The sequence below is a fragment of the Choloepus didactylus genome, chromosome 15 (assembly GCF_015220235.1).
Source record: "Choloepus didactylus isolate mChoDid1 chromosome 15, mChoDid1.pri, whole genome shotgun sequence".
Taxonomy (NCBI): Eukaryota; Metazoa; Chordata; class Mammalia; order Pilosa; family Megalonychidae; genus Choloepus; species Choloepus didactylus.
Genome location: NC_051321.1, coordinates 85,066,676 through 85,093,492, shown reverse-complemented (window position 1 = coordinate 85,093,492; position 26,817 = coordinate 85,066,676). Strand labels below are relative to the sequence as shown.

General features: G+C 48.4%; 1 protein-coding gene across 1 annotated transcript in view; it reads left to right on the top strand.

Annotated features, from left to right (window-relative positions):
- The first annotated feature begins 2,495 nt into the window (after window positions 1–2,495).
- Window positions 2,496–26,817, top strand: part of DRGX (dorsal root ganglia homeobox) — a 32,811-nt gene continuing 8,489 nt past the window's right edge. The window contains exons 1-5 of the mRNA XM_037805391.1: window positions 2,496–2,529; window positions 6,603–6,700; window positions 7,615–7,716; window positions 10,552–10,730; window positions 10,824–10,936. Coding sequence (XP_037661319.1) covers window positions 2,496–2,529; window positions 6,603–6,700; window positions 7,615–7,716; window positions 10,552–10,730; window positions 10,824–10,936 — 526 coding nt within the window. The remainder of the gene's footprint in view (window positions 2,530–6,602; window positions 6,701–7,614; window positions 7,717–10,551; window positions 10,731–10,823; window positions 10,937–26,817) is intronic.

Below are 26,817 nucleotides of genomic sequence, written 5' to 3'. Positions count from 1 at the left end.
TCCAGTCGCCGGGACACTTCAAGGCCTTGAGAGGAACCTGCTTCGGTGGATTTCAGGATGGGGAGCTGAGACCTGGGCTCGTACCTTACTGGTTTCTGGGGCCAACGCGGCGCCTGGCGCTGGGCTGCAGGAACTGAGGGGCTGGCGCCTGGAGCATCTTGGCTGAGCCGGCCCGGACTCCTTCCTCACCTCAGTTCAAGGTGTCCCCGCGTCGGTGCGGGGAGTGGCCGGTAGGACAGGTAGGAGCTGAAGAGGGCTTTTAGCAGACCCAGGAGCGTAAAGAGAGCCTCAGGCTCTTGAAAAGGGCTCCAAGAGAGCAGGGGTTCTCCGAGGGCGGCAGGGAGAGCGAGCGCGAGCGCGAGCCAGCCTTTTGGCCCGGGCTGAGAGCCGACCGGCTCTGGGGCGCCAGCCCTCTCTGGATAAAGCAGCTCGGAGCTGCCCCGGAGGGCCCCGTCTGCCCCCGCATCCGCCTCGCCATCCTGCGGACATGCTCTCCCCAGTCGAACCGCCGGGACTCGTGGCGTCGATGGCCCTGGCGGAGGTGGCGTGGCCGGGCTTCTCCGCTCTGAATCGAGTTTCCAGGAGTTCCTTCCCTGCGCCGGTGCGGGCTGAATCCAGGAGCTGCCATTTCAGGCCCAGCCGGCTCGGACTTGCCTGGGTCAGGGCGGCGCCTTCCTCCCAGCAGTTTTCGGCGGGGGAACCATGGGCCTGTCAGGGCGCGGGCCCTCTAACTCCACGCGCCTCGCCCGGGGCCGGTGTCCACGTGTAGACCGCCAGGCCCTTTGTTTCCAACGCTCTGTGTCTTTAAGATCACGGCAGGATCCCGGGCCGAGCAGGGACCTGACCCACCGCCTCCCCGCAGCTCCCGAACACAGCATTAGAATGTTTATAAAATATTCAATTTATGCAGTCTGTCCAAGAAGCCATCGTCCCAAAATAAAATCAGTAGTCTAGACGGAACAGACACCAGAACTTATCAACAGTTGTCTGACTTGCATCTTTTGATGCATCTTGAGTGGGTCATAATACCAACTTTATTTTCAGTGGTGCATAAATTAATTACACGCATTTAATAACCAAAATATCATTATATTCCCCCTTTAATATCATAAAGGCTTTCCGCCAGGGAAGCACTTAATAGTGCAGGGGGCCGTAACGGGCTATTATCCTGGTGTAATGCTATTACAGAACCAATTATGTGCCATTAGACTTGCTTTTTTTGCAGTTTATGTGATTTGATCCAATCCCGGGCCCCTGACTTGAAAATTTCAGGCCGGCACTTTAGAGTTTAATTTTCACCCAGGCAGAGGGAAGGGCGGTCTCTCTCCGCTGAGTGTCTGCCTCCGATGCATTTTAAAAGTAATTGCGAAGGGTCCCACCGCATATCATTTGCATGGAGAAGCGAACATAAATTCAGGGACCCCTTGCTGAGAACAAAATCAAACTTTCCTTTTGTACGATCGCTTGGAAAGGGAAAGCCGTGTGCACAGAGTTCCCCCAAAACCCATCCGGCGGCGACAATTAGCAGCGCTTTGTCAATTCGCAGCCCCGGAGTCGCCGGGCCTCTGACGAGGGTGAGCCCAAACCCAAACTCTATCCTTGAAAGAAGGTTCGTGACAGAGAAGGCACGGGAGGGGTGGGAGTATTTAGAAAATAATGCCTTTGGGGATGGTGGTGATGGTTTCTACCCCCTTTTAAAAGAAAGAGAAAAACATTCCTGATGTTTGCTGAGAAATGACGGATTTTTTTTTTTTTTTTACACCACGTGGGCCATTTGTAAGGCCCAATAGACCTATCCAAGTTACTCGCTGTAGACAGCGCTGAAAATAATCAGATTAAGGCCAATTATGCGTGAGATTATAAAGGCGAGTGCTGAGCGGCGGCGCGCGCTGTAGACAGACAGCAAGACATCTGGCCACTTCCCGAGTCACTTCTCTGGTCCTGCGGGCGCCAGCCGCGCCGAGCCCCGCCCGCCGCCAGCCGAGCCGGGTGTGCGGACCCAGGCGGTCACGCTCCGGCCTCCCTCTCCGCCGCCCGCGGAGGTACGCCGGGCTCCCGGCCGACCGGCCCCGAGCGCCCCGGCCTTGGGACTCGGCTGCCGCCCTCGCAGGTGGCCTGCGCGGCCGGAGGACCCGGGGTGCAGCGGACCCCTGAGAGCCTGGAAACCGAACCGCGCGGGCTTGGTGTTGGGGCCCGGGTGGGGACGCCGCTGGCCGGGAGGTGGACCCCACCCGAGAGGTTGCCTCGCGGGGACCCCGGTTGGCGGCGGCGCTGCCAACTCCCCTCCTATAGCCCGCAGTGGGCTGAGGGCGTTGGGAGGGGGTTTACCAAGAGGCGAGCGCCCCTGCGCTCCAGGGCCAGGCTGGGGAGCAGGCAGAGCGAGACTTAGGCTCTGTTGCTGTTTGCTTTGCAGCCAGGCCGGGAGCTGAGCGCGCCTGTCTGCCTCACGACCACCCTCTCCGGCCCTCGCCGTCCAGCTGATCCAGCCGTCGGCGATGTTTTATTTCCACTGTCCACCACAGCTGGAGGGTGAGTAAGCGCCGCGCCGGTGCTGGGAAAAGTCCCGGAGTCTCGGGGCTGCTCGGCGAGGCCGGTACCGGCTGGAAAGGGCCCGAGTGGCGGTGGGGCTGGGGGGCGTTAGGGTCCCCGCCCCGCGAGGGGCGCAGCCGCCCGGCAATGACTAGGGGCGCCCCTGGACCCCTCCCCACACCCTCGCTCCAGGCCCCCGCCCCCTTGCCACCTGCCTCCCACTTCCCTCCCCGCCTGGGCTGGGGCGGCCCCGGGCTATGCGCGCCGTGGGGACCGGCTTCCCAGCACAGATGCTGGTGTCACGCCTCTAATCGGGGCTCCCCCGTTCAAGGGGCCGCATCAATCTTTCACGGTGTTTTGCCAACATCCCGGAAGGCCAAGGCGCACTCGGGAGTTGGCCCGCTGCGTCCTGCGGCGCAACCTAGAGCCGGGAAGGGAGCTCTACCAGGGTTGCTCTTGCACGTGGTGGAGGCCTCTGCTTCGGGGAGCAGCCCAAGGTTCCATTCCCGGAGGGTGCAGCCCCAGAGCCTGGTACCCCTTTCCACCTCCTGCCCCAGTGTCCTGGATCTGCTTGGCTCTTCCTGACTCACTGGGTTTCTGACCCTTAATGCCAACCACTCCCCTCTTTTCTGCTTGCCAAGGGGCAGCCCCAGGGCCAATACTGGGGCCTTAGAAGAAATTTCTCCTCAGATCCCCTAGTGTGGTCTCTGCACCCGATGATTAAGTGTAGTGGGGTGGTGAGAAGAGGGTAGCTTGGGCCTCTGGTGCCCCCTCCCCGGGCAGTGGGGATCCAGGAGTGGGCCCTCCACATAGGGGGTTAATATTTCGGGTAAATATGGACTCTTTAACAAGGGCTTCTGCAGAAGAGTTACTCAGCCTAGAAACTTTAGGACTTTGATCACTGTGTATGCAATACCAGATTGGGCTTTGACAACCTATTCCTTTAATTTATTTGTGGGAGAGTTTTGCGGGCAAAGAAATCGAGGGAGAGAGGGAGTAGGCCAAATGGTGAGACTGTGGGGCTTCCGGGACATTGGAATATGCAAGTCCCCCTTGCCCCAGGTGGCTGTTAGCAGGTGCCAGGCCTCGGTTGACCAACGCATACAGGGATCTCAGAAAGTTTTTTTTTCTTTCCCGTGTAAGATCTTAGAGTTCAGTAGGGTTTTTGAAAGGAGCTAAGCAGGACCAGTGTTTAAGCCAGCCAACTCTGTAAGCATGCCTAAGAAGAGAATGCCAGACAGTGGCTTGCCTTTCACTTCCCTCTACCCCCAAAGACCTGCACAGATGGGTTTTATCAAATCTCGGAGAGGAGCCTTCACTGACTGTGCAGCCCGGAGCAGGATGTCTGCCTGTGCAGTGGGCAAGCGGGAGAGCCTCCTCTGTGCTCTGAGCCCCTGGTCTGGAGTAATCGCCACGCTGGTCAAAGTGGGGGAGGCAGAGGCTTGGGCATTTAGCCAGTGGTAGATTTTCCGGCTGCCTTAAGGTGAAAGTGCTGCCTGCAGGGCGGGTATCAGAAGTCACTTGGGGAGACTCCTGGCCCCAGAACCCCGAGCTGCTTTCAGTTCTGCCCTGTCTGTTCACCTCTCATCTCCGTGCACATTCCAGATGTGATTCTGATTGATACTCCCAGAAGAGGAGGAGATGGGTTTTTTTTCTGAGAACCCTTGGATACTTTTGCCGATGAGTTTCTGTGCCAGTTTTGCAGAAAGAGGTGTTTTGTTTTAGTTTTGTGTTGCAGGGGGGAGGTGATTTGCTGCAATTGAAAAGGCTAGCAGTATACCTTGAGAATATGAGATCTCATTAAAGCCTGCCCACTTTTTAAATTTTATTTTTTATTCATATGGAGAGGCAAAAAGAAGACAGTAAAACATAGCTCATAATCTCATCCTTCAGATCATTTTGCTAATATTAAATTAAAAAGTGCAACATACACTTGCTTAGGAAATTCAAATAGAAAGGAAATGTATACATGGAAAGGTAAAATCCTCCATCTCTATAGCTTTTGCTAAAGGAATTTGCTCTTGTTTTCTTATGATTCCTTCAAGAAAAACATACTTTTATCATCATTATGTGTTTTTCTCTGTATAGGTCTTATTTACACTGAGATCTTACTGCAACATATTTCATACTTTGCTTTTCCACTTCATAATATATCTTGGAGACTTTTCTATGTCAACACATACACATCTGCTGCTCTCTTTTAAACAGCTGTGTAGTATTCCATTATATGTTCTATAGAAAATGACTACTCATAGCACTTTTTGTTCTAGTTTTTTTTTTCAATGTTCCCAGGAACATTTTTGTTTTTCTGTTTTGCACACGTTGATAAATATATTCATAGATTAAATACGTCTGTGTGCACTTAAATTTTTGGTGGATATAGAAAAATCCATTAAATGGCAAAGGAGAATGCACATTTTATTACACTCTTACCTGTACTAGTATCATTATGCTCTTTATTTTTGCCAAAATGGTGAAAATAGTGTTTCATTATTCTCTTTTGTTTTTCTTAATTATTACAGAGGTTTAGCATTTTCATCACATTTTTGGCCATTATCCTTATTTATGAGTAAAATGCCTTTTCTCATCTTTTTCTCACTTTTCTTTTAGGTTGTTCATCTTTTTTTCCTGATTATTTTGAGGAACCATGTCTTCCTGGGGATAAAATCTGACATGTATTTTTCACTTAAAGATATTATGTGTGTTATGTGTAGATGTTGTGCAACAATTTTGGGGAAGAAGGTATAATTTAGAGGACTGGGGAAAATGGTGATTGTAAATCATTGGGGATTGTACTCCAGCCTTACCAGTTGGGTGCTTTGCTTCAAAAGGAGACAATTCAGTTTCCTGCAAAATAAAGGAAATCAGGCTGCTTTGAGGGTCTCTCTCTAACGTTTCCAATGAGTTGGGGAGAAATGTTTGTGGCTAGCCTCTCAAAGAGGAAGCCGATTTCGCCAGGAAGAGGGAAGGAGGAGGCTTTAGCAGAGAGTAGGGGTGTTGTGGCAAAGGATGTGGCCCTGGAGAGTGAAACAGTGGAAGAGGACTTCCCTTTGGCAGAGAGACTTTCACAAAACCCCAAGGACTCTGCTTCTTTGGGACTGAGGTCCTTCTGAGGGACGTGGTTTGGTCAGTGTGACTTGTAAGCTCCGAAAGCCAAACGTGCAGTGATTCTGAGAACAGAGTCCATGGCAGGTGAAACATTCACTGCTTAATGGAAACATGCTCATTTGTTTTCCTAAGAAGCCATCGTGGACTATCAAGTAAATAGTGCACATTTGGAAAACGATCTGAAAGCACATTTGGGGCCAGACTCTGTTCTGGCTTTATTAGCAAGCTTTGGAGGCTGCTGGGAAGGACAAAGCCTTTCTCTTCCAGGGAAGCAGAAGCTGTAGGGCCTCTAGAAGTCTTGGCCAGAGGGTGGGGTCCCCTGAGAGAGTGGCCCTATTCAAGTCTGCTTGGCATTCAGGATGGCTGGTATTGGTGCGGATCTTTTTTTAATTGACATCTGTATAACAGATCCACGATGGTGCTGATGAGCTGTGACCAAGGGTAATTAATATTCATTTATAAACTTCTTACCTCGTCGTGTCCTAAAGTTCCAGGAGAAAAGCACTGTGAAAAGGTCTTCGCATTTCCTTCCCTCCCCCACCCTCCCCCACCCCCGGCCTTTAACCCTTGTCGCCTATAGAGACAAGGGATGGTAAACTAATAGGCTGGCAAAAGGGGGCACCAGACAGAGGTGCAACTGGGAGCTGGAGGGCAGGTGAAGTGTCCACCCCAAACCTGTGTCCTTGCTGGCTCAGAGTCCAGAAATTCACAAGAGGTGGACTTGGTTGCCTTGAAGATTTAACTGGGTCCAAAGTCAAGGAGTTTTGGGAAAGAGTGAAAGAGCAAGAGAGAGAGAGGCTTACTGAGAGGAGCAGAGAAAGAGACTTTGTCGGGCAGGGTTTTCTGTCTGGAGAGACTGAGGTTGGTATCTTCCCAATCACGTGAGTGGCCAGCCGCTGTGGCGGGGTACGGTGAGGGGCCTGGGGAGCCCCTCTGCTCACAGTGATCCAGTTTGCTCCCACTAGGCTCTGCACCCTTTGGCAACCACTCTACGGGGGATTTTGATGATGGGTTTCTGCGCAGAAAACAGCGCCGCAATCGAACGACATTCACTCTTCAGCAGGTACAAGTGCCCATTCCCTTCTGAAAATCAGTTACTTTCTGCCTCCCGCAAAATCAAATTTGATCCACTCTTTGTTTTTTAAAATGAAGTCAATCAATTATGCTAACTGGATCTTTCTGTTTCCTCACACACTTTGTGTGTCAAGGAATCTGTTTGGTGGGGGTGGCCATGGCTTTGACCTTGAGATCCCTGGTAGAAAGTGATTCCCCCATTTGCCATAGGTTTATAGATTGAATGACATTTCCACCTAAGCAATATCATTGGAACCTCACGATAACCCTATGAACCAGGCAGGTCAGAATTCTTATCCCCAAAATGCAAACTGGGGCCCAAAATGATGACTGACTTGTGCAAGGCATTGCTGCCATTAGGTGGGAGAGCTATAGCTGGAACCTTGATATTGAATTTCCCAGACCTGGATGGGCTCTTTCCCTTAGGCCAGCCTCTGTCCCACTCCTGGAGCAAACTGGAGCCATCTGAAAAGTGACCCAAGTGCCCAAATGCCCCAAAGCGATTTCTGCATGAGGGCCAGCTTTCTGCAAGTTTCTCCTGTGCTCCTATGCCCTGTGACAAAATCTCAGGCAGTTGCTCTCCTTCACAAGAAGACCCTTAGATTTTTTTATTCCAATGAATATATTGAAACGTCAACATATGTAAATATTTGCACCCCTCTTATTTCGACTTCTTCGGAGAGCAACTGAGGTTGCTAGTAAGTCTTAGCTCTTCAGGCATCTGTGGTTGCAATTTTAATTCTGCGGGATGTTTTCAAATGGCTCTTCTCACTCTTCTTCCTGCAGTTGAAGAAAGGCTCCCTCACCACTCACAGTGGATTTGCAATATGCATCTGTTTCCCCTCACCAAGCCACAACCTCTCACCAGTAAATATATATATATATTTTTTTGCCTTTTACCAGCTGGAAGCTCTCGAGGCAGTTTTTGCCCAAACACACTACCCAGATGTCTTCACCAGAGAAGAGCTTGCTATGAAAATCAACCTCACAGAAGCTAGAGTGCAGGTAAACATTCTTTTTAATTATTTAACTTGCTAATATTAAAACTGGCAAACTTTTTTTTTTTTTTTTGACATCATGACTGCAGAGTGCACATTTGGCCAAAGAAAGCAAATGAAGACTATCTGTCATTTTCATGATGCACTTTAATAACATCAACATAATGTGGAATATTAGATTAGGTTGATTAATCGGTCATTCATAATTAACTAGTGATAATGTTCTACACTAATTTGTCCGCGTCTCTAAGGTACTAAATTACATCAATGCACATCCATTTCCTTGCTTTGGAAAAAAAAAAAAAAAAGAGCTGAGATGCTATTCTTGAAGCAGCTCTGACGGCCCTGGGGTAAGGCCGGTCAATTGCAGAGAACCGTGTTTTCAGATGGGAAGCAGGGCAGGATCTGCTTTCCAGAAATTGCATCATGTCCAACTTTTTCCCCCCGGCCACGGTTTCAGCGAAGTGGATCCAGGGAACTTGTGACGTTTAAAAATCTTTAAACGGCAGCAGTGAGAGGGCCAGCCCCTCGGTGAGCATAGCTGGCGGTGACCAGCTCCGAGCAGGATTTCTTTTTCGAGGCTGCACGGCGATTATGTTGATGTGCACAGACCCCTCGAGCCCGGCAGATGGGCCGGCAGCGCGCAGGAGACGCAGCTTCGCGGTGCCGCCTCTCCGGGCGAGCCATTCTCTGAGCACAATTATATATTCATTTTATTTATGGGGGTTTCCAACATGCTGTTTCTGTTCTTTTTATGTGGGGGCTTGGGGTTAAGACTATGCAAAGATCTAATTGTAGGAAATATAATAGTTTGCTTTCGGTTCCCCTGGGTCATGTTAGTATCTCTTAAAAACCAATGGCTGAAAAGAGATAATGGAATTCTGAGCAGTAAATTGGGGGTTGTAAACAAATTATTTCCCCTATAATCAGATTATGTGATCCTGATTATTAAATCTGAACATGAATCATTGGTCATATGCGGGCAAATTAAACTGATTATTATTTGGAAATGAAAATCTCCTTTGGCCAGGATGCTGTCTATCCTTTTTTTTTTTTTTAATGCCGGCTTGCCAATAGCTGCCTAAAGACTGAACTGCAAATTGAGATAAATGACACAATTATTGAGCAGTCAGAAGTGGAAGATCATAACTTCTCCCTGAAAGGTGCAAGGGTGAGATAGGGGTGGTGACAATTAAACCCGGGAATTGTAGTCTGGCTGTTGTTGGCTATTATGCCAACGGACAATGGCTGGGAAGCATTTGTTTAGTGATGCTTCGGCGTGGGGCCCCGGGCTCCGGTGGCGGGAAGGGAGATGTGTTTACGTTTAGACCCCTTGCTCGTTCAAATATGATTAATGTTCTATAAAGCAGGGTCTTAATCGAAGCTGATGTTGTCAAACAATAACTAAATAGGGAAACAAATGACTCCATCACACGCTTTCCTCAGAAGCAGGCAAATTGTCAGTGCAAAGTCATTAAAATATGATAATGAAAAATAGCTCAATTAAATGTTGTTATCGCTGTGACCTTCATTCAATTAAGAGGCAAGGAAGTGTCTGCATTTTGCTTTGCATTTAACTGCCCTAAATTTAGAATATAGATAAAATCATTATTCAATGGTTGCTGATATGTGCAATGAAAAGCCAACACAATTAAAAAGGAAAGAAAGAGACCAAGTTAGAGGAGAATTTGAATTAGGAGGTGGGCTGGGCTGGCAAGGGGGCTCAGCCTGGGGACCCTGGCTCTCGCCCATGCTGGGGAGGGGAGGGCTGCCTGGGATGTCCAGCCAAGCCCTTCCCGGCCAGGGATTATCAAACAGGGGAGAAGGGAACGGTCTTGCTGGATGGAGTAAAGAGGAGCAGGATTTCCCTGACTTCAGTGAACACACTGGGGCAGGGGCAGGCTGCCTGGCTTCCACGAGGCTGTCCTTCTGCAAATGCAGTTTTGATTTCCATGGATTAGGGAACCTGACACCAGCTTCTAAGAAGGTGCTCAGCCCAGGTGAATCATCAGCTTCTTCTCGACCGGGATGGTGGTGATGATGGCACTAGCTAATGTTTCCTGAGTGATTGATCACTCTGCTCTGCCCTCCAAGCTCAGGGCTGGGAATGCATCTCTGGGTTCATCTTTTTAACAATCTTGGAGGTGACCTTGGTTATCATTATCCCCAAGCAGTTTGGATCATGGTCTCTGGCTGCAAATCTTGGACCTGCCATTTACCCCCAAGAACAGCCTTGGACAAATGAATGAACCTCTCTGAGCTTAATTTTGTCATCTGTAAAATGGGAATAAGAAGACTACCTATCTCACAGGAAGGTGGTAGACTCTAAACCAGGTTGACATACATGTGGAATTCTGAGCCAGGCTGGCGCCAGAGCAGTGTTTCTAAGAGGTGCTGCCCATGAACTTGTTAGGATGTGTAACTCTGGGTTAAATCATAGACTTGAGGACTAGTCTGAGGTATTCAGAGCACGCTTGCTAGAAAGACAAATGAGTATTTTGGATTGAGGAAGCCCTGGGGCAGTGATTTTCCACCTGCTTTGATCACGACCCCCAGTAGGAGCTACATATCCCATCAAATAAACGTACTTGCATGTGACTCAACATGGAACGTTTCCACAGAACATCTTACTATGGGCAATGCATTCAGATAGTTTCACTTATTTAACATTTCATTAAGTAAAAACCCTGTCACACCTTCTAAACTGGTTTCCTGCCCACACGCTTGGCTGCCAGGGGAGACAAGGGCCCTGGGAAAGGGGCCGAGGCCTTTGCTTTGGGCTGTGGTTCCCACATCCTGTCTGATTGTCTCTGTCGGGTGTGTGTTTCCCTCGGGAACTCAGGTTTGGTTCCAGAACCGAAGGGCCAAATGGAGGAAGACGGAGCGGGGGGCCTCGGAACAGGAGCCCGGGGCCAAGGAGCTGATGGCAGAGGTGACACCCCCGCCGGTGAGAAATCTCAACTCCCCGCCCCCCGGGGATCAGGCCCGTGGCAAGAAGGAGGCCCTGGAGGCCCAGCAGAGGTGAGGCTGGCAGGCCCCTGGGCCTGGGGAGGCGGTGGGCAGTGGGTCCAGATTCAGGGCCAGGAACTCAACGTGCTTTTCTCCCTCCATCAGCCTGGGCCGAACTGTGGGTCCCACAGGGCCTTTCTTCCCCTCTTGCTTGCCGGGGACCCTCCTGAACACAGCCACATACGCCCAGGCCTTGTCACACGTTGCCTCCCTGAAAGGTGAGTTTGGGGCTGGGCAGCCTGGCTGGGTGGGGACAGGGGGGCTGCTGCGTTCCCAGGCAATCCCGGTACCTGGGGCTGGGGCAGCCCCCTCTCTCCTTGTGGGAATCACAGCCAGGTCTCGGAGAGTGTCTGCTGTCGCTCGGGCTGACTTGTTTGATTTTTACAAGGCCTGCTGGTAATGTAGGTGAAAGCAGAAAGTATCATCGCACTTGACAGGTGGCTTGTTTGAGAGGCACAGGCTTTAAAAATGACCACCCTCTTTTCACAGACTCCCTCCTCTCTCGGTGACAGCTTTGGGTGCTAACCTGCAGCCCATGGGGGCTTGCGCTTCTGCATTCCCTGGGGACTCTGATGTCGGAGGGCTGAAGCACTGGGATTTGTGGTTTTCCGAGATTTACTCTGTTCTCAGTGGCGTTTTTGTCTGAAGCATGGAAACTGTTGGGGATGTTTTGTTAGGCTCAGAGGAGGCTTGGGGATTTCTGGGGTGCTCCGATTGGATGGATAGGCCCCTCCAGTGCCTCTCAGTTCCTGGCCTCAGGCCTATTCCCTCCTCTGTGCAGGCAGGGGCAGGGCTGCCCCCCGAGAAGGTGTGCAGGCTGACTGCTAGTGTATCACTTGGAGCTCCTCTCACCGGGTCTTGGGGTGTGGGGTGCAGGCACAGGTGCTAAGCTACTTCTCTGCGTAAATGTGGCCAGAAGCCTCTGTGATGTAAGGCATTCCTTGCTTACCTTGTGCTAAGGTCTGGTGTCTCCTGGCCCTGGAGGGGGTCCCCCTATAGCAGGTGGGCCCACCTAGACACAGAGTGCAGACCATCTGCATTGCAAATGCGGTTCCTTGAGGATAAATGCATCCCCCGGGGCCAGGGAAGTTTCCAGATGAAGCAGAGATGGGCATTCCAGGGATGACAAACACAGCATGTGCGGAAGCCTGATGGGGAGGGAGAAGCGGGCTTGTTAGGAGGTGCGGGAATTGGACAAGGCTGGACAAGGCTGGTCCATTGGGTGCTGGGGGCAGTGTGGTGAGGTGTGACAGAGGTGGCCTCAGCAGGGCTCGAAGGCCCCAAATGCCAGGCTCCCTGTTGCACTTTCCCCTGGAGGAGGTGGGGCCTCTGGGTTTGGCACCCCTGAGGCCTGGAGACACTTCTGAGCCATCCAGATTGTTGGATGAATCCCCTTGCTTCCGAGGCCAGTGCTGGCTGATGAGGCTCGAGGTTCGGCTCCCTACAGCCCTGGGCCCCAGGGTACCCCCTTCTTCCAGGGCCCAAGAGCTCTGGGCTGAGGTCGGTTATAAACCCCCTCCCCACCACAGAGCGGCTTTAGGACATAGACACAGGACACGATAGGCACGACAGAGGTGGGCTCCTCCCAGAAGGAGATTCCGGGGGTATCTGGGCTCGTTTTGACAAAGGAGCAATCTCAGGGTCCCTCAGATCCCAGACGGCAGGCCCCAGCATCAGCCTCTGGAAGGGCCAGCCCAGCTACTGAGGGTGTCAGCCTGTTGTCCGACTGTTATTCATTGGCCCCTACTCCAGCCCCACTAGTTGGAGGCAATTGCTTCGTCTTTCTTCCGTGGGAGCCCACTGGGGCCTCCCCAGGAAGCCCACCCCGGGAGGGACTGGGGCCAGGCTGCCGGGGAAGGTGGGTGGGAGGGTGTCTGTATTTGGGTGTCTGTATTTGCGTGGCAGATGGAACTGGTCCGGGCGGGGGCGGGGGGGTGCTGCTCCCAGTTCAGCACCAGCTCGGAAGGACAGAGCCCCGGGGCTGTGGGGAGACTGGTGGGAGGGGCGGGACCAGGCCAGTGTGGTTCATACAAACCTTGGGGTCCTGGTCCCCTGTCCATGCTTCTCTCTTCTTCCCTCTCTCTGTACTCGTGCTGATGGTGGCCAAGTGGGAATGTGGACATGGTGTGGCCAAATGTTCTGCATTTTCAAGAGAAGATAGAGATCTGGATTTTTATTTGAAATGTGCCCTTTTTTAGAATATCGTCTGCAAATCTTCTTGCCAAATGGGCACATCTTCGTTAGTGGTTGTCCCGGGATCTCCACGCACAGGCTGGCTGTGTGCCCCTTCTCCCGCTCCCGCCTCTGCTTGTGGCTTCTCCGGCTGCCTCGTCCCTTGTCAGTCCCTCCTGGCCCCCTCTGCTCTCTTCCTTCCCCTCCGTCTGTCCTGACACCAGACCGTACTCATTTGAGACTCATTCCCTCGTGGTCTCACTGAAAACTGGACTTTTTATTTTAAATTATTTAATTTGCCAATTTAATAGATTTTATTTATTTAATTTGATTTTAATTTAAATTCACCATTTTAACAATTTTTTAAGCTTTTAATTTTCATTTTATTTTATATTTTTTCATTTTAACCATATTAAGTGTACAATTCAGTGGTTTAATCACATTCACAATGCTGTGCAAACATCACCACTATCTATTTCCAAAGCCTTTTCATCACCCTAAACAGAAACGCTATTACCCATTAAGCAGTAACTCTCCGATTCCCTTTCCCCCTGGCCCCTGGAAACCTCTGATTTCCTTTCTGTCCCTATGAATTTGTTTATTCCAGATATTCCATATAAGTGGCATCATTCAATATTTGTCCTTTTGCGTCTGGCTTATTTTACTCCACATGATGTCTTCAGGGCTCATCCATGTTGTTGCAAGCATCAGGACTCCATTCCTTTTCACAGCTGAATAATACGCCGTTGTTTCTATGTACCACGTTTTGTTTATCCATTCATCTGTTGATGGACATTTGGCTTGCTTCACTTACTGTTTTGAAAAATGCTGCTAAGAATGTTGCTGCACAAATATCTGTGCAATCCCTGCTTTCACTTCTTTTGTGTATATCCCTTGGAGTGGTGCAGTTGGCTTTTTAATCTCTGGCAAACTAAAAAGGGAAGGCAAAAGAGCAGTTATTGCAAACTCTTCTGTACCCTGCCAGGTGGTTTTGTGTTTGTCGTCCCATTCAATTCTTTCTGAGCTAATGACTGATATGGTTGGGGTGTCTGCATTCTAAGAGTGCCTGACCCCGTGGGGGGCATTTTGGACTTAAGGTTTCTTGAACTGGAGTCTTTCTGAGTCAGAGGCCAATGGTTGCCTCTCTCCAACCCAGTGTGCTGGGGACATGTGGGGGGAGCTGGGACAGGGGCGAGCAGGGTGGGCTGCCAGCAGTCAGCTACCAAACATGCAGTTGTTTTGCAATACCAGAGATCTGGGGCCAGCACAGCTTTATGCCTCTTGCAGTGGCCCCCTCCCTCTCTTTCTCCCAGGCCTCCCCAAGTTTCAGGAATTAAGTGCATAGCCCAGATTGGGCCCGGGAGAGGAGTGGCCCAATTTTCTATGGCCTGGGCATCTCGCCTTCCCTGCATTCCCAGAGGGGGCCTTGCAGCCAGGGGCTGGGCAGGGCTGGTGGCCCCTCTCTAGGACCCGGGCACCACTTCCCAGGGGCCAGTGGTCCATGAGGGGCGGCCTCAGCTTGCTGGGAGGAGTGTCATGCCTGCTTGAAGTCACCTGTCTAGCCTTCTGGGTCCATTCCTCTTTCCACAAATGGGAAACTGAGGCTCAGGGAGGGGAAGCCACTTGCTCAAACATCACTTACTCACCTTGGTCACCCATTTGAGGTCTGGGGTGCTCTCCGTGGGACCCTGATGTCCCCTTGTGCCCTTCTTGCCTGTCCCCCAGAGGCAGGATCATTCATTCTCCTGGAGGGACTCCTGCTAGGCCTTGGCCCCCTACCTGCTTATCCTCAGCCCATGAGGACTCACTTGGGAATATCTGAGACCAGCACCAGTGTGCCCCGAGCCCTGGCCCCTCCCAGCCCAGACATCCCAACCCACTTGCTTGGGTCTGTTGCAACTTGCAAATGACCCAGAATGAAACGTATCAAACTGATTTCAGCTCCCAGACCCAAACAAGGGTCTGTATCTCCACCCAGCCCTGGATTGAAGACAGCATGTGCCCAGGGGTGGGCCCCTGAGGTTCTGGCCCAGCTCCTAGACACCACCCTGGGTACTGCTCCCCCAGGGCCCCAGGCTGGGTGCACAGCCAGAGGGAGTCCTGGGCTGCATCAGTGCCTGCAAGGGTGGCAAGAAAACAGAGAGGGCACGGGTCTCCCCCTCAGGCACAGGAAGCACCGCAGCCTCGTGGTCCCAGTGTGAACTGCTCACAGTTCTCTGCCTGCTCACAGACCTGGGGTCCTGAGCAGAGGGCCTGGCCTTCTGGCTCCAGCCTTCATTGTGACAGATGGCACCTGAAGTCCTTGTCTTGGAAGGATCGAGAGAGCCTCCAGGCATGTTTGTAGGCTCAACAGAGGTGCAGCTTGCTGAACTCCTCTAAGTAGCCGCCCTTCAGTTCCTTAGGGCTTCTAGTTTTATGGGTGTCCACTTGCCTTTAGCTTTGAAAATGTTCTGACGCTGGGAGAGCTCTGGGCCTACTAGCTCAGCAGGCCAGCCCTGGCAGGTGGGACAGGAAGTGGGGACAGATTGTGGGGCACAGAGCGCAGACGGCATACAGCCCCGGGGTCCCCACACATTGGATCCCAGAGCGCAGACCACGTGGTGATGGCCAAGCCCCCCTTTGAATGAGTGGGGGGTCTGCTGGGTGTGGGGGGCTCAGGAACTGAGGGCTACTCCTTCTGCCTCAACTGAACACAGAAGAAAATCCCCATGGGGCATCTAGCCTCTGCTTTTTTGTCTTTAAATCATGGGAGGAAAGAGTGGCCCAGGAAATATGTAGGGGAGCAGACCCTCCAGCCACTATTCTGAGCTTGGTCACCCAGACTGAGAAATCAGGAGCAGAAAGTTCTGGAATATAATTTTCTTAGGAAATTACAGAGATGAGTTTTCATTCCTTGGAGCTACCTGTCAAGGGCGAGGCGTGTAGGGTTCAGAAGCACCTGGAGAGCTGGGAAAACCAAGAGCCAGCTGGAAATAAACACTGTCTTTGGGGAATCCACACGTCTTGGAACTAAAGTTCCAAAAGACCTTATGGTTCTGTCTGAGGCAGGGAGCAGGGGCAGATGCCGTCTTGAGCTTTGCCCTCTTGCCTGAGCAGCTTCTTCTTTTTTTTTGTTTTTACTTGTCTGTTTGTTTGTTTCCTTCCCCTATTTTTCTTTTTTTTTTTTTTTTTTTTTTTAATAAAAAACAAATTGTACTTTCGATTGTTTACAGTAACATTACATAGTTGTACATTCATCACCTAAATCAATCCCTGACACCTTCATTAGCACACACACAAAAATAACAAGAATAATAATTAGAGTGAAAAAGAGCAATTGAAGTAAAAAAGAACACTAGGTACCTTTGTCTGTTTGTTTGCTTCCCCTACTTTTCTACACATCCATCCATAAACTAGACAAAGTGGAGTTTGGTCCTTATGGCATTCCCAATCCCACTGTCACCCCTCATAAGCTACATTTTTATACAACTGTCTTCGAGATTCATGGGTTCTGGGTTGTAGTTTAATAGTTTCAGGTATCCACCACCAGCTACCCCAATTCTTTAGAACCTAAAAAAGGTTGTCTAAAGTGTGCGTAAGAGTGCCCACCAGAGTGACCTCTCGGCTCCTTTTGGAATCTCTCTGCCACTGAAGCTTATTTCATTTCCTTTCACTTCCCCCTTTTGGTCAAGAAGATGTTCTCCGTCCCACAATGCCAGGTCTACATTCCTCCCCGGGAGTCATATTCCACGTTGCCAGGGAGATTCACTCCCCTGGGTGTCTGATCCCACGGTGGGGGGAGGGCAGTGATTTCACCTTTCAGGTTGGCTTAGCCAGAGAGAGAGGGCCACATCTGAGCAACAAAGGGGCATTCGGGAGGAGGCTCTTAGCCACAATTATAGGGAGGCCTAGCCTCTCCTTTGCAGCAACCGTCTTCCCAAGAATAAAACCTATGGTAGAGAGCTCAACCCATCAAACCACCAGGCCCCTATGTCTGTGGTCATGTTAGCAACCATCGAGGTGGGGTAGGCCAATACCCCTGCATTCTCCACAGGCTCCTCAAGGGGGCTCTGCATTTTTTTTCCTTGTTTTTTTTTTTTTTTTAAAATAAACTGTATGAAAAAAAAAATAATAAAAAAAAAACATACAATAAAAGAACATTTCAAAGAGACCATATAAGGGAGTAAGAAAAAGACAACTAACCTAAGATAACTGCTTTACTTCCAACATGTTCCTACTCTACCCCAAGAAAGTTACCTAATATAGCAACATTTCTGTGAACTTGTTCCTACTATATCCATCAGAAATTAACAGACCATAGTCATTCCTGGGCATCCCCAGAACATTAAATAGCTTATCTGTTCTTCTTGGATTATTGTTCCCCCTTCCTTAATTGCTCTCTATTGCTAGTTCCCCTACATTCTACATTATAAACCATTTGTTTTACATTTTTCAAAGTTCACATTAGTGGTAGCATATAATATTTCTCTTTTTGGAGCAGCTTCTTCTTAACCAGGCTGCTGCCCTGGGGGTTTCTGCTCTGCTCCCAGCCAAGTTCCGGGGCTCAGTCAGGGTCTCTGGAGATTCAGCTCTGAGCCAGGGTCACTGGGGATGCTAGTTTGTCACCCCCAGTGTCTAGTTTCCCTGCAGGCACATGGGAAAGAAGCATCTGGAAAGGGCAGCAGGGCCTGCTCTGGCAATAGAGAGCCATCCAAGGGCCCTTGGTGGGAGCAGCAGGTCCTCAGTGGGCAGGAGGTCACAGCCAGGTGGGGCGTCCCCAGGTGGAGGTGTGGAAGTCCAGCCTCCTGCTCCACCTGGCGGGCCTTTGGTGGGCACTGGGCTGCCTCCATCAAGGAGGAAACTGCCATCAGGGGAACAGAGCCAGGTAATGAAAACCAAGCCCTTTGGGGGTTTCCTCCTTTATCCTTTAATTCTCAGTCAGCAGAACAGCAGGATGGTTTGAGTCATGAGCAAATTACCTGTGCCTCAACTTCCTCATCTATAAAATGGGGACTTTGTAAGACCGAATGAGGGCTCCCCAAGTGAGAACAGGGTTTTAGGCACCCAGCAAACGACGTCACTAGTGACCACTTCCCTCCAACCTCATTTCCAACTGCAGCCCCTGGCTCCCACTTACCTTTAAGGACCTAATGAAATGTTGGCTTTCCCCAAACTTGTCCCATTTCTGTCAACTGTGATGCTGCTGAAAGCTCCCCCTTTCCTCACATCCTCCATCACCCCGTTTTGGGCCATCTTGGGGATCCTCCCTGTCCCTGCTAGGAGGCCCTGGTTGCGGTGCTGGCTGCCCCAGGCTTCACAGGGATGGCCAGAGGGGACCCATCAGGGCCAGGGATCACAGCACGTGGCATGGTTGGGTGTTTCGGGGGAACTCTCAAATAAAAAGGCGGGAGGACCCTGCGCCACCCAGAGTGGGTTTGCATAACAAGAATGGGCGTCCAGAGGAAAAAGCCCTTTGCAACATGCAGGATTTTCCTGCCCTGCCCTAATGGCCAAGTTGTGCTCGCAATTCATTAATACAGAGCAGGTTATTAATGGCCGAGGGAGGCGTTAGGCTTGGTTCTGGGGAAGTGCCGCCCGCAGGATGGCGGGGAGGCTGGAGCCACAGTGAGCCGAGGCGAGCTCTCCAGTGCACTTAGCCTGGGAAGCCTCTAACCTGTGATTTGCAGCGCTGGGTGTGAGGTGGAAAATAATTACAGCTGCCAGCGGAGAGCTTTCATAACTCACCTCGGCTCGCTCTGTGGGAGTCACAGCCAATCTCCTGCACTGGGGGAGCTGCCAGCTGACCGTCCCCAACGGGAGAGAGGCAGACAGGTGTGATGGGTGGGGGGCACTCAGTCCCTGGCATGGTTTGATTTTGCTTCCCTGGAGTTGGACCAACGTGAGAGCAGCAGAGCAATGCAATAAGGCCTGACCCTTCCAGGGTGGGATGGGCCAGCCCTGACGCATGGGATGGAAGAGACAGGCCGAGGCTGCAATCGAGACTCACTGTCCCTGCACGAGTCCATCAGTTCAGCTCCTGGTGGCTGCAAGGACGGAAGGAGGTGCCCTCTGTAACACATCTAATGCTACAGGAGCACACAGTAGGCGCTCAATAGACTTGAGCCACTTTTAAATTAGAATGGCCAGGTGCATGTGAGGATGAATGAGGGTGGTGGTGAGGAGGTGATGGACAGAATGGGGGCTCGAGCTGTGTCCTTGCTGAAGGCAAAGCCGCCGAAGCCAAGAACTTGCCAGCCTGCTTCCTTCTGATCTTGGTCTCAGGGCTTCCGGCCAGGGCAAAGCTTCCAGATTCTGAGCCTGAAAGGGCTTTATCTGCCTGTAAACATTGGCCACTGAGGCTAAGCTCAGAGTCGGGAGCAAATCTTCCTCCTTTAAGCCCTGGAAGCACTTTTTTTCCCTCCTATTCTCTAATCACTTTTTTTTTTTGCTTTGTGTTGTGTTTTTTAAAAACTGTTTTGGTATGAAATATGATATTCATTAGATTGATTCATAAAACATGGATATAGAGCTTGATGAATGGTTTGAAACACCCACGTGAATGCCATCTAGGTGAAGAAATAGGGCCCTTGCTTGCACCCCAGGAGCCCCCAATTCCATGTGCTCCTTTTCCCCTCACTCCTCGTCCTTCTAAACTTACCCGCTGTCTTTTAGGGACATCGTTTCCCTGCTTTTCTTCCTAGCTTTACCACCTGCGTCAGCATTCCAGAACACCAGTGTGTAGACCTGACTTTTTAGAACTTTCCATACACATACAAAAGGGAGCAAAAAAATGTGTTTTTTGTGTGTCTGGCTTCTTTCACTCAGCGTTGTGTTTGCGACACCTATGCACGTGATTGGGTTTAGCTGTAGATCCTTTAAGATATATTCTATGTGATATATATATTTACAGATATATCATCTGTAAATAAAGACCATTTGTTCCTTCTTTTCTGATCCTGATGCTTTCTATTTTGTTTTCTTGTCTTATTGTGTTGACTAGGACCTCTAGTGCAGGGTTGAATACAAGTGGTAATAATTGGCAGCCTTGCCTCCTTCTGTTTAAAACAGCTTTATGGACATTTAATTCACATGCTGTACAATTCACCCATTAGAGTGTACAAAGTGATGGATTTTAGCATATCCACAGAGTTGTGCAACCATCACTATAGTCAGTTATAGGAAATTTTCATCACCCACCAAACAAGCCCTGCACCTCTTAGCAGTCGCTCCCCATTTCTCCTCAACTCCCCCAGCTCCTGGCAACCACTAATCGACTTTTGTCTCTATGGACTTGCCTGTTCTGGACATTTCATATAAATGGAATCATACAGTATGCAGTCTTTTATGACTGATTCTTGCCTTATTTTTTAGGTAGTAGTCAAAGGTTCAATTTTATAAAGTTTTCCAAATACAAAGGATTATATAAATATTTGACTACATCCTCATTTAAACCACAGATCCATATTAATGATAAAAAATTCATTACCCAATAGTAGGGAGAACATAAAGTTGATTTCAATGACAATAAAAAGTAGCAACAGTAGTTTCTGATTACTTGGTAGAATTGGCTAAAAAATATAATTTTACAAAGGCATAATGACATATGATCTTTCCATTTTAGAAGAGCATTACAATTTAATATGCTTAGTCTGGTCATGTTAAAGTTTGTTATTTTTTCTGCTTTTGAGTTTCTCTTCTCAGTAGTAATAGCTATATTTGTTTTATACCACTGCTAGCAGATTAGAACCATCTCCTTTACCAGATAAAAATTTTTCCATTTGCATTTGGAGTTTCGCATCACCTTAATTTACAGATTTTAAAAATCTATTTGTATTTATTTGGTATTATTAGCAAAACTCATTGTATGTGTACATATCTTCATTAAAATGATAAATCATTGTAATGAAGGTTGTACCTCTTTTTTAACCTCTCCAATGTGTGACCCTCTTCATTCATTGCTAGTTGAGTAATTATTCTGTCTTTTATCCTCCCACTGATTTAATTCTGTGGTCCCGGCACAAAATTGTCATGATGCAGCCAGAGCTGATGTGGAATTTCTATTTTCATAATACTGTGAGTTTTTTAAGAAGTCCTTTAAAGACCTTTGATGGAAGGACTTGGTGGTGGCTGTTGTTGTTTTCATCTCCTCTGGAACTTCTGGATCAGCCCAACACACACCACAGGGCTGGGAAATCTGGGAATCAGACAAGAAAGATTCAGAATGGAGTGCGGCTGGCTTCAACCGATGGTGGGGTTAGTCTTGAATGCCCACGAGGGCTTCCTTCACACACATGACTCCTCAGTGTGCATCTGGGGTGGCTGTCTCCAGCCAGCCTTTGCTGCCTTTTTTTTTTTTTTTTTTTTAAGATTCCCTTTATCAGGTAAAGATATTGTCTTCTGGTCCTGGTTTCCCAAGAGTTTTATTTATTTATTTATTTATTTAAAATTAAATTCAGTTTTATTGAGATATATCCACATACCATACAATCATCTGTGGTGTACAATCAACTGTTCACAGTACAATCATATAGTTATGCATTCATCACCCCAATCTATTTTTGAACATTTTCCTTACACCAGAAAGAATCAGAATAAGAATAAAAAATAAAAGTAAAAAAGAACACCCAAATCACCCTCCCCAATCCCACCCTATTTTTCATTTAGTTTTTGTCTCCATTTTTCTACTCATCCATCCATACACTGGATAAAGGGAGTGCGATCCACAGGGTTTTCACAATCACACTGTCGCCCCTTATAAGCTGCATTGTTATAGAATCATCTTCAGGAGTCTGATAGCTTCAAATATTTACTTCTGGCTATCCTAATACATTAAAACCTGAAAAGGGTTATCTATATAGTGCGTAAGAATGCCCGCCAGAGTGACCTCTTGACTCTATTTGAAATGTCTCAGCCACTGAAACTTTATTTTGTTTCCCAAGAGTTTTATTTTAATGTTTAGTTAAAAACTCATAAATATAAATGAATGTTGAATTTTATCAAATACTTTTTCTGCATTTGTTGAGATGATGGCATGATTTTTTATTTTTTAATATGTCAATATAGTGACTCACAGTGATTGCTTTTTTAAATGTTAATCCAACTGCACATTCCTGGAATAAGCCCAAATTAGATGTGACATATTATCTTTTTTATGGATAGCTGGATTCAGTTGGCTAATATTTTGTTTAGGGTTTTTTTGCATCCATGGTTGTAAAGAGATTGATCTGCAATTTTCTTTTCTTGTGATCTCCATTTCAGATTTTGGTAGTTCTACTCAGCAGCAATTAGACCAAATCTTAATATAATAAAACAGCTGCTTCATTCTCTCTCATGATGCCCTGCTGGGCAGTTCTGCTGCTGCTTTTGCTTGGGGTCTCTTGTGGGGTTGCCATTGGGGGGCAGCAGGGGCACATGCATGTGAGATGGCTTCACTTATACATCTGTTGCCTCAGCAGAGATAGTTGGAAGACTGGCACCGCTCTCTCTCAACGTGGCCCTCCCCATGGCTGGCTCGTCTGGGTTTGGGCTGTGGTTGGTTTACAAGGGTGCAAAAACTCTCAAGAGGCTAGGTCTTCTTGAGTCTGAAACCTGAACTGGCATGGTGTCTGATTCAAGCAGGTCACAGGTAGGGGGACTGCACAGGTTGTGAATACTGGGGGACATGGCTCATTCCAGGGCAAAGTGTCAAGTTCCCTCGGTGTCGTGACATGAGTTGGGGCTGCTTGCCTTTGAACCCACCTTACCTCCCCACTTATGCTCTTTAAGGTTGGAGACCCCATCAAGGTCCTTCCAAGCCATCATTCTGGCTCTATCCTGGAGTATGGGACAGAGCAGGGTGTGATGGTGTTTGGATAAGGGAGGAAAGAAGGGGAGAAGCACCTCATTAGCACCCTCTGGGGAGACTGGCCCTCACCACCTGCTAGACCCCGGGGACCACAGGGCTCTCCTGTTCTTTGGTCACCTCCCGCTGATCACCCACTGCCAGCCTTGAGCCAGGGACTGGGCATCTGGTGATGGACTGGACATCTCTCTGCCCAGCAGGATCCCTGTAGGCTGGGGATGGCCTCTGAGAGACAGACAGACAGACAACAAGGAATTCTATCCAATCGACCCAGTCCAGTGTTCTTACAGGGGTTTAAAAAAACCCAAAAATTGAAACATACAAAGTGTGGGGGAATCACAGAGTAGGGAGGGACTCTTTCCTTGTAGGAATAAGGAAGGCTTTATGGAGGAGAAGTTTAAGTTGGGTTTTGACGGAAGTGTAGGAGTTGGCTAGTGGGTGAAGGTACCCAAGGCAGAGAGAACAGCATGGCAAAAGCAAGGAGGCATGGGGGAGCCTGATGGAGCTGTGGTCCTGGGAGGAGGACTGCATGGCCTTGTGGGCAGCATGGGAGCTGGACTCAGGATGGCCAGGGCCCGGCACCACCTGCCTGCTCATTATTTGTGCAACATCGGGCAGCCCTTAGTGTCCTTACCTGCAAAGTGAGGCTCCTAATAGCATCACCTTCTAATGCCTGTTGTATGGATTGTGTGTTTCCATGCCTGGCCCATCAAAGTGCTGGCTATTGCTGTTCGCGTTATAATGATGAAGACAGTAAGGGTTAAGGTTTCTGAGATGGAAGTTCTGGAGCAGAGCATCCTGGCTCCTGCAGGCATTTGCTCCCCAATGGGAGAGCCTCCCAGCCTCTGGGGCATAGCTGAGTGTGGTCTGTGGGGTGTGGACAGCACACGAGATGCTCCAGGAAAGCATCACAGCTGCTAGGAGGTGTTTGGGATTCAGAGGACCTGAGGAGCAGAACTGGGCCAGGGCTCACAGGGAAAGCAGCTGGGTCAGTGCCACTGGGTCAACGACCACCCGAGAAGCCCCTGATGTCAGGAAGACAGGGCAGAGAGTCCAGAACTTAAGATTTGTAAGCAGTCTCCTTCATGAGCATGTTACCACTGCCTTCCCAGCATACAATTGGGGAAACTGAGGCTCAAGGAAGGGTCAGGGTGTCCAAGAGCACTTGGTGAGTCTGCTGGCAGCGGGACCAACAAGGGACCCCAGCTGTACCAACTTGCAGCCCACAGTACCCTGCATTGATCGGATTCCTTTTACAGGCACCTGCTGTCATTCTCCAGCTTTAAAATGGCAATCCAGAGCCATTTCCTAAGGGTGCTGAGGGGTTTGACCTTCCTGCTAATCAATGGGTCTCTGGAGTGCAGGGAGCTGAGCAGGGGGCCTGGCTTGTGCCCAGAGGCAGTAGGGAAAGCCTGGCACAACCCGAGTCCTAGGGTGGAAAGAGGGCGTTTGTGCTAATTGTCACCTGACCGACGTACCGTGATGGATTTCCCTGCTTTCCCAGACTGTGCCGCGGGTCTTTGGACTTGGGTGCTGCCATTATTTGTTTGCCCCTTTAAAGACAACTAGTCAGAAAAGAAACCACTTGCACTGGCCCCGAGACTATCTTGGCACAAACGGCCGGCGCGGAGGGTTACTGAGCATGCTCCCTCCCAGGTGTTTGCTGAGCGAATAAACGAATGAGGAGGCAATGAGAGTGTGGGTGAGGAGCTGAATCAAGGCAGGGGTGGAATTTAGGGTTAGTTCCATCAGACTAACCTGCCAAATTAACTCGGGAGTTCGGGATGTTAACCAGATCGGGCAACTTTGTCATGGCCACAGTTTTTAATTCCGTGTGGAGCTGAGGAAACAGAACCTGGGAGGTGTGATGGTGAGGCAGAAGAATTCGCTCGGCCAGGAAATATGGGCGGGAAGTGGCTCAGCTTTTCTCTCTTCCCTCCTTCCTCCTCCAGATAGTTGTCTAATGTTTATTCTGTGCCAAATGGGGACAGTTTGTTTTGGGGATCAGGAGCGTGGAGGTGAAGGATGGAGATAGATTGCTTACACACAGTTTGGGAGTGAGGGGTGTTTTTTTAAAAAAACAACACAGCTCATGGAGAAAAGGTGATAAATATCATAAAAGGGGGACAGAAAAAAACTATTTCAGGGGGTCCACAGTAGACGGCGATGCTTCTGGCTGAATTTGACCTTGTTGAGCATCTGATTATTGTAGAATCTGCTTAGCCACAGTGTCTAAAAATCTACTCTTAAATATTGTAGGCATCCACCCACGTTCCTTCTTAAACACTGCTTGTGAGCTGTGAGGAACTGGCACTATGACAAACAAAATGGTTTAATACTATTTTTCCTATACAGCAAAAAGAAATGAACTGTGGCATATGGGTTAAAAATCACATAAATCCATACATTCATTTCCTTGATCATCAATTAATCTGAACATTCCAAAAAATAATAATAAAAAAGGAGTGCCAGAGAGTTCTATTCGTAACCCAAATTGTAGTTTACGTGACTTACGATGCAAATGTGCTATCGGCAGAGACGAGGCAGAACTAATTTAATTTTTCCTGTCAGTCTCTGTGGTAGATCAATTAAACTGCCAAGGAGATCAAACATTTCAGACTGTATTTATTACATTAAGTATTTATGTCTGGGCCAAGCCTTTAGTGCATGATGTCATCTAGGAATGCAGACTGATTAGATCAATTCAGCAGAATTTGCTGTAACGTAATGGAAATCTAATTGTGTGTCTTAATTTAGTGTTCAGGAGGTAGTATGTTCTCCAAACAGGACAATCTCAGGATGTGTTTAAGGACAAGGATGGCTCTGTCATCAGACTTTGGCGATGGCACCTTTTGGCCTGGAGGCGGGTGCATGGGGTCCTTTCCAGGGCTCGCCGGCTGGGGGTCAGTAACTTTGAAGTTCCTGGGTGACACTTTCCTTGAGCATCCTCAGCCCTGTGTCTGTCGGCCAGTACCTACAGTGCAGACGGGGACCCCACTGTCAGTCTTGGGGTCCAAGCTGGACATTCTTCATACCTTAGCTGCTTGCGGAGCTCTGTTGTAAGGAGGACATCTATTTCCATATCTGCCTAAAGGGAGAAAAGAAATCACATGTTAAAGAGAAAGGATGTCTTTTTTAATGAGAGCAAGACTTCATTGGCTTAGAAAAATTGGAAGATATTGTAAAGCACAAAGAAAAAAATCATTTGTAATCTTAGCACCCAGAATCAACCACTAGGGCAATTTTGTCATCGATATGTCTGTTTTTTTCATTTCTAAATGTGTATACTCATATATATCTCCAATAAATTTATATATTTTTATAACACTCATATGTTTAAAAATTTAATTTTAAATTTATAAATATTTTCTGTTTAGAAATAAATTTATGTGTATAAATGTATACCTACATATATACCTAACGTGTATACACACACCTGTGAGCACATTTTGATAAGTATGTACATATGTGTACACATGCACACATATACACTATGAATATTTATATATGTATGTATATTTTTTATGTATACTTATACCAAAATGGAATCATAGTGACTTATTCTGTCTTAACCTGCCCTTTCCTTAAGGTGAAAATTTTTGTAATCAATTTTATTGTGTTAAAGTATATATAACATAAAATTTTCCGTTTTACCCTTTTTTTATGTGGACAATTCGAGAGTAGTATTTACATTCACAATATTGTGCTATCATCACCACCATCCATTACCTAAACTTTTTCATCACCTTAGAGACTCTGCATCCATTAAACTATATTCCCGATTTCCCCTCCCCTTTCTCTGGTAACCATAATCTACTTTCTGTCTGTATGAATTTGCTTATCCTAGATATTTCATAGAAGTGGAAACATACACTATTTGTCCTTTTGCATCTAGATTCTTTCACTCAATATGATGGCTTCAAGCTTCATCCATGTTGTAGAATGTATCTGTACTTCTTTTTCTTTATGGCTGAATAATATTCCATGATGTATGTATACCACATTTTGTTTATCCATTCATCTGTTGATGGGTACTTGAGTTCTTGAGTGGTTTACACTTTTTTTTATTGTGAATCATGCTGCTAGGAACATTGGTGTACAAATATG